Below are 14,340 nucleotides of genomic sequence, written 5' to 3' on the forward strand. Positions count from 1 at the left end.
GTTACTCCACTGTTCGCATGACTTCATAGTTATCTGTTTCCCCATCTGTTTCCTCCATCAGGCAAGAGTTTTCTCAAGGACAGGAACTCAGATACCTTATTGATCTATTTCCCCGGGACCCAACCTGGAGCCTGAGATGGGATAGATAGATGCCTAGTCAATGTGTGATTTGATGGAGTGGATGAATAAACTAATAGGTGGCTGCTATGCTTTCTTCCAGCTTAAAGTTCTGAGTAGGGCCTTTTTCCCTCTCCTTTTGGGGCCTAGGTATGTTGTTGCCACCTCTGAAATGGGTGAGATTGAGCTAGCATCCTAGGGGAAAAGGTTGCCCGCCTGGGCGATATGAAAACTTGCTGTGTCTGCCAGGCTTTTCCTCTGTATACCCAATATCAGGACTGGTGGCTGCTGTGGGGATACTGCAGAGGGCCCTGGTCTGCATGAATCACCATGTGACCATTACAAGACACTTTAGGCCCTTTGTTTCTTCATTTCTCTGAAGAGGAGATTCCTTTAGTATCTAGCCTCTAGGTAACTTGTGTATTGGTGAGGATCCTGTGCAGCTGTGCCTAAGCATTTAGTTTGTGGCAGGGTCCCATGTAGGGAATCCCACAGACCTTCATCTAGCTCTCCAAATGGACTTTTCCTGTTTACCAAGGTGGGACAGGGGCCGGATGCTGAGTCAGGCTTGGCTGCTCTTCTTGGTCAGGTGTTTTGGGGAGCCCATGTGGGCGTAACCTGGATTCCATGGTTTGGCTACAGCTTCTTCTGTGTGTCCTGGGAAGCGGGTGCTGGTCCTGTCTTGCTGCTGGTCTGGTATGATGGCAGGTACTGCACAGAAATAGGAAGGAAAATATGCCTCATCATTATCTTCCCTTTGCCAAGTAGTCCTACCTATAGGACTGTTTGGAAAATTACTTTGTTGAGGGCAAGGGACACTGGGACATGGGTTCTAACGAAGAAGTTTGGGTCTAAAATTTAAGGTATTGGGTTTGGTGGTTGTGCTCCCTCTTCTCACCTTTCACTGCCTGCCATTTCTACCCTGGGGAAGGACTGGCTGGCTCCCAGGAGCTGTGTTCTTAGGAGTCCTGCAAAAGGGTTAGTACTCCACCCTCACTATCCCTTTTCTCTTTCCTAAGGTCCCCCACTGTCCTAGAACTCTGCCTGGGCTGCAAGAATACTGCTTCTGTGTATATCTCTGCAGTGGCCACACGGGGTGGTTGTCCTACTGCAATGGGCAGGAGGAGAGCTAGTGGCAGGCCTGTGGCTTGGCCTAATGTCTGGGAGGGGGTGAGGAGCAGGAGTCACAAGACAGGAAGCAGTCTGCGCTGAAGGGAGCATTCAGATGGGTCCTTCTAGGGCATTGTCCTGTTCCCTTTCCCAAAGATACTAACTGCCCATCATTGAGCTTGTCCCCTTAAGAGCACCTCTGCCCACCCAGTGATTTGGGTGTCATCCCAGGGATTGGGGCCTGTTCTTCTGCAGAAGCAGGTTCTCAGCCAGTCCTGAGAGTTATCTTCCTTTTCAGCCCTCAAAGTGCTTGTGATTCTTTCTATGGCTCAGATGAGGAAACAGGTTCTTAAAGGGATAGCAACTGCCATTACTGGCACATTCAAAAGGCAGTTGATATTTAGGCCTGCATGGCTCAGATGCTCTGCTCAAAAGAACTAGTCTCTAGTCTCTGTGGTCTCAGGAACCTGTCACTGGGCCAAGAAAGGGAAGATGAGAAAAAGGAGAAAAGAAGAGAGGTGGAAAGGGTACATTGCTCTTTCCAGCGTCCTTGGCCTGGTCACACAAACTTAGGTTTTACAAATTCAGTCTTGTGGCATTCTGCCTCAGTGCTTAGCACCATCCCCAAGTGTCAAGTAGAAAGCACATTTCCTTTTGTCAAAACCAAAACAAACCAGTCTGAGGTTGGTGTGGGAAGGTGGGCCAAGGCTGCTGCTCCCATGTGGGGGTCTTTATGCAGTAGTAATGTGTCTCTACCTGAAGGTCTATGGCTAGTGTATCCTCACTGAAACCTTCATTTTATCTGTGGTGAGCCAGAGAGGATATCCTACTTGGTCTTTCAGATCCATTGACCTCTTGTTCTCGTACCCTCCTGTGTGTAGGGCGGTGGTGTTGCACATGCCTCAGACTGTATAGGAGCATGCAGAGGCGTACACCAGGCCCAGAAACAGCATCTAACTTAAAAACACATCTTGTGATGATGTGAATGGAGACCCCAGGAGACCAACTTCTCTTTCCAGGGCCCTTCTTGCAAGATCCCATTTTGAGCTGGGGAAATTGCTACTTGGACTCTTGCCCTTGTGGCCCAGCTTTCACTCTTACAGGTTTGTGTCTGCCCTCGGCAGAGCCTGGCAGGCAGCCACGTGAGTGTCTCTTTTTGCCATCTTTCTTAGGCCCCATTTTGACAGCAGTAGGCACATGGACAGGTGGGTGGGTTCCCAGAAGGCCCTCACAGCAACCTTGAGGTAAGGGGGATTTCCAGTTTCTTGATGGGAAAACTAAGGCAAAAGAGTGAAGGACTGCCAGGCCTCCTAGCTGCAGTTTCAGACCTGTGTGGTTCTCCTTGCTAGGCCTGGCAGCTTTAGGAAGCAGACAGCAGCAAAGGCTTCCTGAAGGAACGGAGGAGGCAGATCTCCATTAGGGGTGGGAGGCAGGGCAGAGCCCTGAAGATTCTACCTAGAGCACTGGCAGCCTGGCTTGTGAGAGGTTATCAGCTCTCAGAGCTTGCATGTGATGACAGTCCTTAGCATGGGGCAGCACTGGTGGAGGGTGGGGACGCTCACTACCCCAGAGCCCATCAAGAAAGGCCGAGTCTTTGTTTCTTATGGATGTTTGTGGGGATTAAATGTAAGGGACTGGTTTCTCCTTACTGCCCTCATCTTTACACTGTCTACCACAGCTGTGTTTGGAGTGGCACACCCAGGTCATTCCTGAATCCTGGGTAGCCTTTGTCAGGGGTGTGGAGACCTGATCCCAGGAGGAATGAGTATTCAGAAGCTCTGGGCAGGCTGTGCCCTCAGGTTGGGGTGAGCCTGGGAATTTGGCTTTGGTCATCATGCTGCACATCAGGTGGCTTCCTGGTTGTGAATTCCTGCCCTTGTCCTCAGAGAGTTCTTCCTCCTTGCTCCCCCATCTCCTGCATAATGAGGGCCTCTCAATAGACCTAGCTCATTTTTCCTCCAGTGTTCCCCTGAACGTTACTCTCCCACACTTCTGCATGGGAGCGGAGGCTGGTCATGCTCCTCTGAGGGGTCCTCCCCTCCCCAGGCTTCCAGGTTCTGGGGAGGTCTCTTTCTCCTCTTCCTGAGCCACATTATGTCTGGCCTAGATCATGCTGGACCAGTTCAGCCTCCTACTCTTGCTCTGCAAGTAGGGCAGAGGCCATGTCTGACTTGCGCCTCCCTATGATGGCAGTTCCTGGAGGACCAGCCTTGGCTCTCTCAGGAAAGAAGACCCTGCTATAATGTTCTAGGAGGATAGAGGATGGGGTGGAGTAGCACAGGATGTGCTTTCAAGAACTGGGTAGAACATCTCACTGCTGCCGGGTTCTTTTCAGTCTGCTGGTGACTTTAAGGGTATCAGAGCCGGGTTGGTATCTCCTTATAGGAGGCAGTTCAAAGGACCAGGTGAGAGCTGGGGGAGAGTGACATGTCCAGCCTTGAGCTGCTCTTTGCCTGCCTAGTTCCTACCAGGCAAGCTCCTGTTTTGCATTCAGCCTGGTTTCTGTGGAACTGCTCAGGAACACAGGGCAGGCTGGACCTCACCTAGGGCCCACTGACTATGCACATGCACATGTGAACCAGAGGCTATGGGGGTGGCTGTGACTGGCCCTGCAGTTGCTACATCATTGTGAACTACCTTTGGTGCCCAGTGAGCAGCAGAGAGGAAAGACCTCTGTTATGGACTTTGCAGGCCCTGGCCATAAACAAGTATATGTGTGGGGGGCGGGGGCACACGTGTGAGTGTGCCCACGGACACCCCTACTTTTGTTAGGTGGTGTAAGGAGGGTGATGGTAGCTCTGCAACGGAAAAACATACTGGTTTCTGTTTCAAAGGGCAGAGTTTGTGGTTGTTGTGCATTTTCTGATGTGGGCATTTCCCCTGGTGGAAGCTGCTCCTTCCATCTGTGGATGTTCCATTTCTTTTCTTTTTTTTTTTTTTTTAAGAGAGAGAGAGAGAGAATTTTAATATTTATTTTTTAGTTTTTCGGCGGACACAACATCTTTGTTTGTATGTGGTGCTGAGCATCGAACCCGGGCCACACGCATGCCAGGCGAGCGCACTACTGCTTGAGCCACATCCCCAGCCCTGGATGTTCCATTTCTGTGTTCTCAGGCTGAGTCTGTATAACCCCATCCTCACCCTCTACCCCTCCCTGTGTCTACCTGAGTATAGTACCTTATTTTTTCACTCCATCCTCATTTCACTGCCCACTCCCAACCTGTGTGTCTGCTTTTTTTATTTGTTCATTCTGCAAGTGCTGGAGAGACTCTGCCGGGCCTGGGGGAGATGAGGCACATAGGTCTGTGCAGCACCATGAGGCATGGAGGGGATTACCATGGCAGGGTGGAGCTTCTCAGCTGGGTCTTTGGTGAAAGAGAGTGGAACCTGGCCAGGGAATGGAATGAAATGGGGCAGGAAGCACTGACTATTCTTGCTGTAGGTCTGGTGTAGTTTGGATGGAACAGAGAAGATGTGGAGACAAAAAACTCAGGTAATTTCTGAGCTTCTATTATGAAAAGCTTTGAAGACCATATGAGAGCAGGTCTCCTTAGGCTGACAAGGAGAAGTCTGGGGCGTAGAGATGAGTGGGACCTTCAGGGGTCAGAATAAAGTTTTATGAAGATTCAAGAGAGTCAGAATGGATGGCCAGTTGGTTAGAACTAAAGGTAGGCCTACCATCAGGAAAGTTAGGGGGCTTTGCTGAGAGGACAGAGTTGGCCCAGGTAGAACCAGGTAGTACTGTTGTGGCAGGAGATCTGGAGTTAGGGTCAGAAGTGATACCACTGCTCCAGGTGGGATAGGTGGTGCCTATTGTGGTTCGAGGGACAGACAGGTCAGGAAAAGAGCCTGGGTGTTGGGGCTGGCCAGGCAGAGCTCCACATCTTTAGGTGAGTCTAGGGTCAGAGCATTTTAAGAGGATCCCAAACTGAGGAAAAGTTCAGTCATCTCTAGAGGTTGGCTTAGCCAAGCTGTTTTTGCTTGACCTGATCTTCCTTAAATCTGCCATCCTGGCTAGAATGTCTGTCCTCTGTCTAGGCTTCCAGGTGGCCCCAGGGCATAGTGTGGATATATAGCCAGGGGCAGCCATCCTGTGCTGTAGAGTGTCTGAGCCTTTCCAGGCCTCAGATCAGAGCCTTTGCCCCTGAGCAAGCTCTGGCTGGTTAAGGAACAGAGTTCCCTCTATGTGCAATGCACAATGCTGGCACTTCTAGCTACAACAGCACTGGCCTTACCAGTAGCCTCCTGATGCTCTTGTTTGTTACCTCTTTACATGCAGCAGTGGAGAGAGTGGTTGACCCTCTGCCGAGATCATGTAGCTGATGTGAGGTGGAGCCAGGATTCTAGTTCAGCAGTCTTGCCCCAGAGCCTGTGCATGTTTTCTCTACCACCCTACCTTCCAGAGAAACTCAGTTTAAGCCCTTTGCCTTATAGGTGATAAAACTGAGAAGTTAAATGAGTCCCTTGGCTTAGTTGCTCTGAATCATCATTCAGGTTAGTGGCCAAGGCAGGTCACTTGCCATTCAGGCCTGTATACTTCTCAACCTGTGATGTGTGAGGTCCCTTTGATAAGGAAGTGGTGTCAGGCCAACTGGTGGGCTGGGCCCAGGATATCTGCAGCACTTGGACAGCTGCTGCCTTAGGGGAGACTAGGCCTCTTGCTGGAACTTCTGTGGGGATGTCTTTAGGGTGTGGAGCATTTCAGGCACATACCAGTTTTATGGGCCTGAGACCCATCTGGACCTGTTTAGCCCTACCCTTGAGACTTCATGATTGGTTGTGTGTTTGTGTTCCGGAACAGCCTTGGTCTCCATTGCTGCTTCTGATGTGCAGCTCTTTTCCAGGTCCAAGAGTCCAGGCTGTATTTTCTGTAAGGGAACAAAGAAGGGAGTGAGATGCCACACAGCTCCCTGCCCTGATAGCCTTCATTGGCCTCTCATCCTTTAGTAAAGGTCTATTCTTAGATCAACCCAGTTCTCTTTTATTGCCTAGATTGCTTGTGAGTGGTTTTGGCTTTGCCCCGGAGAAACAGTGGGAGCAACTTTCTTTGTGGTTGCTCCCTGAGGGAAGGAGTGGGAATGAATGAGGAAATCAGGCCGCTCTCCTTTTAGTGCAATTCTGGTGGGCTCTAGACTGACCCTGGCCTCTTCACTACCTTCCTAGTTGATATTCGTGAAATCAAGGAGATTCGCCCTGGGAAGACCTCACGGGACTTTGATCGCTATCAAGAGGACCCTGCTTTCCGGCCAGACCAGTCACACTGCTTTGTCATCCTCTATGGAATGGAATTCCGCCTAAAAACCCTGAGCCTGCAAGGTGGGAGTCGAGGGTTTGGAAGGAGGTAGGGGTAGGTAAGGGGAATGCTTTCAGCCCTGCCCCCATGAGAGGTATGTGCCTTAATAAGCTCAGCTGTTACCTTTGCTCACAGCCACATCTGAGGATGAAGTGAACATGTGGATCAAGGGCTTAACTTGGTTGATGGAGGACACATTAAAGGCAGCCACACCCCTGCAGATTGAGAGGTAAGAACCATGCCTGATATAATTAGGACAGGGGACCTTGGGGGTAAGGGCAGCAGGGGCAGGGACTCTGTGTGCCCAGACACCATCTGCTCCCCTTTCCCCCCTGGGATTGCCCTGGCTGGAGAAGTGACCCTCACCTCAGGTTTCTCTCTCTCCAGGTGGCTCCGAAAACAGTTCTACTCAGTGGATCGGAATCGTGAGGATCGGTAGGTGCTGAGCTGTAACTCATACTCAGTAGCCAGGACAGTAGCCTCTGAGCAGCCACCTGAAGAGCCAGAGGGAACCATCCTGCCTTAAGTGGGGTGGGGGATTCTGGCACAAGTCTCCTTCTGCAGAAAGCCCTCTGGCGGTCATGTGCTCTGCCACAGGGCAAAGAATGGACATTCAGACCTGACTCTAGGTCTCATGTAAGTCACCCAGAGGGTCAGGGTGATTGGTAGTACATGAGGGGGGTGCCTTGTAGTTCATGGCTTTCACAGCTGGTAGGGCAGCCATATGGGTCAAGAAGAGTTGGGGGAAACAAAGACCAGATGGGATGGTGTGGGTGCTGCACCATAGTCAGGCCCTCTGATCATCCCAAGAAGTGGGAAACCACAGGAGGTTCTGAAGAGAAGAGTAACGTGCTCCGTCTTAATTTGCTCAGGAACATGTTGATGGCTATGTGGAGGGCTTTTCTGAGTGGCTTCACCCTCTACAAGAAAAAAGGCAGGACTTGGATCTGGGTGGTAAATGGTAGCAAGTGGTTCATTTCAGGCTATCTTCTATTTTGAAGACAGAGCCAAGAAAGAATTTCCTAACATATTGATTTTGGGGTATGAGAGAAAGTCAAGGATCAGTAGGCTTTTTGACTTGAGCAACTGCAAAAATGGGATTGCCATTGACTGGAGCAGGAAGACCTTAGGAGGAACACATTGTGGGGAGTTCAGGGGTTCACTGCAGGTGTGAGTCTTACAGTGTGTGTAGGATAGAGGTGTGGAGTTGGTAGGTGGGTAGAATGAGTTCAGGAGAGAAGTTGGACATACTGACTTGAGTATATTGATGATAGGGAAACTCCTGCGGGTAGGAAGTCATCACCCAAGGGGCAGGTGTAGCAAGAAAAGAGAAGAGGTCCAGGGGCTGATCCCAGACCATTCCCACATTAGGGATTGGGGTTGAGTGGCAGTAGTGAGGATAAGAGGAAGCCATGGAGAGGAGGGAGTGGTGACAACTGCGAGTAAACTATGTGCTTAGCAACATGGTGGGCAGAGCATCATTAGCCAGGTGGTAAGAGAGGCTCAAGGACACTAAGGGAGTGTGGGTGACTCTTCCCAGGGGTTTTGCCACAGAGGAGAACAGAGAGCTAGGTGGGATGACAGAACAACAGCTGTTCATATACTGATAGGAAAGAGGGAAAGGGTGGTAATCAGAAGAGAATATCCATTTCCTTTCTGGAAAATGGGGACTTTGGCACATCAACCTCCTGGGTGACTCAGGGTCAGGTGAGGCAGTACTTATGCACAGCGAGCGCTTGCTCAACAGCAGTTGACCCTTGGTGCAGAACTGAGTCCCCTCAGGGAATTTCAGTGCTTCTTGCCAGGCTATCAGGCCAGAAAAGGAGTGTCCCCTCCCTTCCAACACCACCTTCCAGGAGAGAGCCTCCCTTCTCCATCTTGTCCATCCTGTCTCCAGTCTGCATCCTGGCCCCATTTTCTGGGCAACAGCAATCCTGGAGGGCAGGGACACATGGCTCTCTGAATTCTTTTCCCTGCCTGGCCCCTTTCACTTTGGTGCTAACAGCCTGGGGGCTGGGGTTCTGAGGTTTCTGGGTAGATATCAGATGGAGAACCCAGTTCCAAGCCAGCTGGACAGCTGGAGGCACAGGCTACAGTAGTGCTAGTGAGAAGTGGGCCGGAGATGGTTTTCCTTCCCTCCTATGCCTACCCTGCTTGACTGAGCCTCGTCACCTCTTGCCAGAATCATGAGCTTTTTTTTTTTTTTGCATAGATGAGGAAACCTAGGCCCAGAGAAAGAAAGGTACATCCCTCACTGCTAGGTTCTAATCCAGACTTGCCATCAGGTTGCCAAGTTCTCCAACTAGAGTTGTTTACTTGACCAGCCCCAGGTGAACTCAACCATTGGGTCAGAGAGTGTAAGAAACTGGATGAGATCCCTGGGGGCGTGTCTTTTTTTTTTTTAGTATATCAGCCAAGGACCTGAAGAACATGCTGTCTCAGGTCAATTACCGGGTCCCCAACATGCGCTTCCTCCGAGAGCGGCTGACGGTAAGGGCCTCTGGGGACTCTGGCAGGGTGGGGGAGGCCAGGAGCCCCTCAGCTGTGCCCTAACCAACAGTTGTGCTCTGTATTATGCAGGACCTGGAGCAACGCACTGGGGACATCACCTATGGACAGTTTGCTCAGCTGTACCGCAGCCTCATGTACAGCGCCCAGAAGACGGTGCATGAGCCGCCTGTCCTCCCTGCCCTTGTTCTGCTTCTCTACCCCACCCCCAACCCTGCTTGCTTCAGCCCTGACGCCCTGCTTGGGAGCTTTTGGGTGCCATTGCTCCCTGAGGCCTGCCCCCATCTGTTGTCCCAGCCTCTTCCTGAGAGCCCCTTGCCTGTGTGATCTCCCAGGCTCTGTCCCTGACCAGGTTCTGTTTCCTGCAGATGGACCTCCCCTTCTTGGATTCCAGCACCTTGAGGTTTGGTTTGGAGATGGGAGGTGGGGCTCTCCCCTGGGTGATTCTGATTCAGGTGGGGAAGTGATGGGAGGGGTGAGCTATGCTGGCTGGGAGTTAGGCTCTGTCCTCCGAAGGGCCCCTGCTATCTGTCCATCATGTAGGCACTAGCCTTTTCTTTGTAGGACTGGGGAGCGGCCAGAGCTCTGCCGAGTGTCCCTTCCTGAGTTCCAGCAGTTCCTCCTTGAGTACCAAGGGGTATGGTTGGGCAAGGGTGTCATGCTGGTGGAGGTCGGGGGAGCATTCACCACTGACTAGAGGCTTGTCTCATGCCTGCTTTCCCCACCACTCAGGAGCTGTGGGCTGTGGACCGCCTCCAGGTGCAGGAGTTCATGCTCAGCTTTCTCCGAGACCCCTTGCGAGAGATCGAGGAGCCGTACTTCTTCCTGGATGAGGTGAGCTCCACCTAGGCCCTAGGAACTAGACTCTCCCCCGGGATGCCACCTAATGCCTGCTGGCTCTCTACCTTGCCCTGCCCAGTTGAGGCTGAGCACCCTCTTCTGGGTGGCATCCTGGGTGGCAGCTGGTGCTCACTTTCTCATCCCTTCCACATTTGTTCCTGGACAGTTTGTCACCTTCCTGTTCTCCAAAGAAAACAGCGTGTGGAACTCCCAGCTGGATGCAGTGTCCCCAGACACCATGAACAACCCGCTCTCCCACTACTGGATCTCCTCCTCGCACAACACGTGAGTGTGGCTCCTTCTACCCTGCCTAGCCCCTCTAGGGAGGAGGGCCCACTGGACCACACCTGCCTCTCTCTTTGACTGTCCAGGTACCTGACCGGGGACCAGTTCTCCAGCGAGTCCTCCCTGGAAGCCTATGCTCGCTGCCTGCGGATGGGCTGTCGCTGCATCGAGTGTGCGTGGGGACCAGGGGCTGGGGAGGGAAGGTGAGGGTCATGCTCCCTTGACCGTGGTGATATTACTCCTCAGTGGACTGCTGGGATGGCCCAGATGGGATGCCAGTCATTTACCATGGACACACTCTTACCACCAAGATCAAGTTCTCAGATGTCCTACACACCATCAAGGAGCATGCCTTCGTGGCCTCAGAGTGAGTGGGCATGGGGGTTCCGGGGGTGATCTTGGCTCCAGCTCTCTCACTCCCGGGACCCTTCATGTGCCCTGCCCCATCCCCCCTGCCCTCCATCTTTATTTTTCCTCTTGGCCTCTCCTCTCCTGCTTCTTGCTTGAGCTGTTGTTTCCCATGTTCTTCTTGTTTCCTGCATTTTTGGCCCACCTTTTTTATAGGTCCTTATGGCCTGTGGAACACCTTCAAATCATCTCACCCTCAAAAAACATGTCCTTAACCTTGATCTCTTTAGTTTTTGTTTTGTTTTGTTGTTTTGGTACTGGGGATTGAAGAGACACTTCACTACTGAGCTACATCCCTGGCCCTTTTTATTTTTTATTTTGAGACAGAGGTCTTACTAAGTTGCTTAGGACCTCACTAAGTTGCTAAGGCTGGCCTCAAATTTGAAATCCTCCTGCCTCAGCTTTCCAAGTCTTTGGGATTGTAGGTGTGCACTACCACATCAGGCATCAGCCTTTATCTCTACAGGCCAGTGTCCCACTAGCTCCTTTTCCTTCATAGTCCAGAGAATTATCTGTGACTCATTCCTTAGTTCCTATTCATTACCTAACTTGTGGTCATTAATCTTTTGTACCTCACTGACCCTACCATAGCTGTATTTATTTATTTTTTATTATTTTTTTAATATCTTTTTTTAGATGGACCTTTATTTTATTCATTCATTTTTAAAATTTTATTATTTTTTTAACACTTGCTTTTTTTTTCTTTTGATCTTTATTTTTATTTATCTATGTATGGTGCTGAGAATCTAACCCAGTGCCCCACACTTGCCAGGCAATGTGCTACCGCTGAGCCCCAGCCCCAGCCCTTAATCATTCATTTATATGCTGTGCTGAGAACTGAACCCAGGGCCCCACACATGCTAGGCAACTTCTCCACCACTGACTACAACTTCAGCCCAACCGATAGCTGTATTTAGAGGCTGCTTCTACTCTTCCCTGACCTCTTTGTAGTGTAGAATATCTTTTTTGCACTATCTGGCAGCCTCCATAAACCAACCAACTCTGGGGCTTCCTTCTGAAGCACCTGCCCCTCTTGGTTCCCACCCGTTCCACTATACCAGTAGCTGTGGCCACAGCCGCCTCTCTTCTGAGAGAGCTGCTAGATTAGGATGCTCCCAGGTCCTTGGCTCCCAGCACCAGGGCTGTGGGTAGGGTGCTGTTTGGACTGAGCCTTCACCCCACAGAATTGTAGGGTCTGCATCAACTGCACTCATGTCCTGTCCCACAGGTACCCTGTCATTCTGTCTATTGAGGACCACTGCAGCATTGCCCAGCAGAGGAACATGGCTCAGTACTTCAAGAAGGTGCTTGGGGACACACTTCTCACCAAGCCTGTGGACATCACTGCTGATGGACTCCCCTCACCCAACCAGCTCAAGAGGAAGATCCTTATCAAGGTAGGGGTGGAGGGCTGGTGGGAGGAGCCCCACACTTGCAATGCCTCTCCCAGGCCAGGTTCTTGCTTTTGGTCTAGTCCTCCACCAGGAGGTATAATTAGGACTGGAGCAGGCAATGCCATGACCTGGCCTGCTCCATGCAGCACAAGAAGCTGGCCGAGGGCAGTGCCTATGAGGAGGTGCCCAGCTCGGTGATGTACTCTGAGAACGACATCAGCAACTCCATCAAGAATGGCATCCTCTACCTGGAGGATCCCATAAACCACGTGAGCTCCCGGGCAGGGCGGGGCAGGGCAGGGCATGCTGGCAGGGTGGTGAGAGCCCTGGCTCACAGGCCCCTTTGGTCTGTTCCAGGAGTGGTATCCCCACTACTTCGTTTTGACCAGCAGCAAGATCTACTACTCTGAGGAGACCAGCAGTGACCAAGGCAACGAGGATGAGGAAGAGCCCAAGGAGGTAAGGAGTCGGTCTGGGGCTTGGGGCTGGGCCAGGTCAGGGCTGGGGTCAGAGTCACCGAGTGGCTTTGCTATTGTCCTCCCCCTCACAGGCCAGTGGTAGCACAGAGCTGCACTCCAATGAGAAGTGGTTCCACGGGAAGCTCGGCGCAGGGCGGGACGGGCGGCACATTGCAGAGCGCCTGCTCACTGAGTACTGCATTGAGACTGGGGCTCCCGATGGCTCCTTCCTAGTGCGGGAGAGTGAGACCTTCGTGGGTGACTACACGCTGTCTTTCTGGTAACCTACTCCTAGTGCGTTCATTGCACAAGCTCTGTCAGTGTGTATATGTAGCCATGGCACCACCAGAAATGGTCATAGTTTTGACACTTGGAGCCTTTGTTCCAGGCTTCTATGTGGAGTGTGACTTCTTCACATGTGCGTTGTGACTGTACACGTTTTTAATCCCTTTGATGGCCTCCTGTTCCTTACCTGAGCTCCTTTAGAGACTGACCTTCCTCTTTGAGACGTGATGCCTTGCTTGGGGTGGACCTTGTTCTTTGGAGCCCTGATCTGTATCTCATGACTCCCTCCATCCTCTCTTCCCTCAGGCGGAACGGGAAAGTCCAGCACTGCCGAATCCACTCCCGGCAGGACGCTGGGACCCCCAAGTTCTTCTTGACAGACAACCTCGTCTTTGATTCTCTCTATGACCTCATCACACACTATCAGCAGGTGCCCCTGCGCTGCAACGAGTTTGAGATGCGCCTTTCAGAGCCTGTCCCACAGACCAATGCCCACGAGAGCAAAGAGTGAGGGAGAGGACTGGGGCTGGTGGGCAGGACCAGGGGTGGTGCTGGCTGGGGCCTGACTCTGCCTGTCCTCAGGTGGTACCATGCAAGCCTGACCAGAGCACAGGCCGAGCACATGCTGATGCGTGTGCCCCGTGATGGGGCCTTCTTGGTGCGGAAACGGAGTGAGCCCAACTCATATGCCATCTCCTTCCGGTGAGGGGTCAGCCCAGGGATGCTGGAGGGGGTGTGGGGCCTCACCTTGGTCTGTGCTGCCTTGACTCCATGTGACCATCCTGTCCTTGTGAAGGGCCGAAGGCAAGATCAAGCACTGCCGTGTCCAGCAGGAGGGCCAGACTGTGATGCTGGGGAACTCAGAGTTTGACAGCCTTGTTGACCTCATCAGCTACTATGAGAAGCACCCACTATACCGCAAGATGAAGCTGCGCTACCCTATCAATGAGGAGGCACTGGAGAAGATAGGCACAGCTGTAAGGGGATTGGGGAGCATGACAGTGGGGTCAGGAGAGACCCAGAATCTAATGGTCACTGGATAATCTGGCTGTACATGACACCAAGTTTTAGAGTGTTGCAGAAGCTTCCATGGAAGGGGTCTCAGACTGGGCACCAGGAAGGGATTCTGGAGGGAGTGACATCTGAGCTGCATCTGCAAGGATGAGGCTAGGCATTCAAGCAGGATATCAGTGAGCCAAGGTGCAGGTTAACCAGGTCCTGAGCTCATAGAGGGAGTAGTATACAGATGCCAGAAACTTGCTAGCAGGCTTGGCCTGGACTTTCCTAGTTGAAAAGAGTGGGCCACACAGTGGGTTTGTGCAGATGCCCTCTGGGTGCTGGGATGGAGGGCAAGCTGCAGGGGAAACTAGCAAGGGAAGAAGCAGGGACTAATGGTGCAGTGGGTGACCAGGACTCTGGACCCAGGTCATGGCACTGAGTTGAAAGAAGATGTCTCGAACAGGAGATAATTGAGAAAGACTTGTCATTAGGGGACATAGGCATCCAGGGACAGGCAGGAACATTCTGGGGCTCTTGTGGACATTAGGTTCAGCTACCAAACAAAAATCATGGTTTCTGGTAACCTCTGGGGACCTAGCTACAAGCCTCTCAGGAGCCAAAGTAGAGATTTTAGAATCATGTG

At 51.9% G+C, this 14,340-nt stretch overlaps 1 protein-coding gene across 2 annotated transcripts in view; it reads left to right on the top strand.

The window, feature by feature from the left end:
- Plcg1 (phospholipase C gamma 1) overlaps positions 1-14,340 on the top strand; it is a 33,855-nt gene that overhangs the window by 11,604 nt on the left and 7,911 nt on the right. For both annotated transcript variants that reach the window (XM_027945142.3, XM_071608922.1), the window contains exons 3-20: positions 6,391-6,543; positions 6,656-6,749; positions 6,908-6,955; positions 8,926-9,010; positions 9,101-9,184; positions 9,397-9,431; positions 9,593-9,665; positions 9,761-9,862; positions 10,035-10,153; positions 10,240-10,325; positions 10,400-10,520; positions 11,790-11,958; positions 12,102-12,224; positions 12,313-12,414; positions 12,506-12,693; positions 13,005-13,205; positions 13,281-13,400; positions 13,495-13,675. In XM_027945142.3, coding sequence (XP_027800943.1) covers positions 6,391-6,543; positions 6,656-6,749; positions 6,908-6,955; positions 8,926-9,010; positions 9,101-9,184; positions 9,397-9,431; positions 9,593-9,665; positions 9,761-9,862; positions 10,035-10,153; positions 10,240-10,325; positions 10,400-10,520; positions 11,790-11,958; positions 12,102-12,224; positions 12,313-12,414; positions 12,506-12,693; positions 13,005-13,205; positions 13,281-13,400; positions 13,495-13,675 — 2,084 coding nt within the window. The remainder of the gene's footprint in view (positions 1-6,390; positions 6,544-6,655; positions 6,750-6,907; positions 6,956-8,925; positions 9,011-9,100; positions 9,185-9,396; positions 9,432-9,592; positions 9,666-9,760; positions 9,863-10,034; positions 10,154-10,239; positions 10,326-10,399; positions 10,521-11,789; positions 11,959-12,101; positions 12,225-12,312; positions 12,415-12,505; positions 12,694-13,004; positions 13,206-13,280; positions 13,401-13,494; positions 13,676-14,340) is intronic.

Source organism: Marmota flaviventris, chromosome 2 (genome assembly GCF_047511675.1).
Source record: "Marmota flaviventris isolate mMarFla1 chromosome 2, mMarFla1.hap1, whole genome shotgun sequence".
In the NCBI taxonomy this organism is placed as follows: Eukaryota; Metazoa; Chordata; class Mammalia; order Rodentia; family Sciuridae; genus Marmota; species Marmota flaviventris.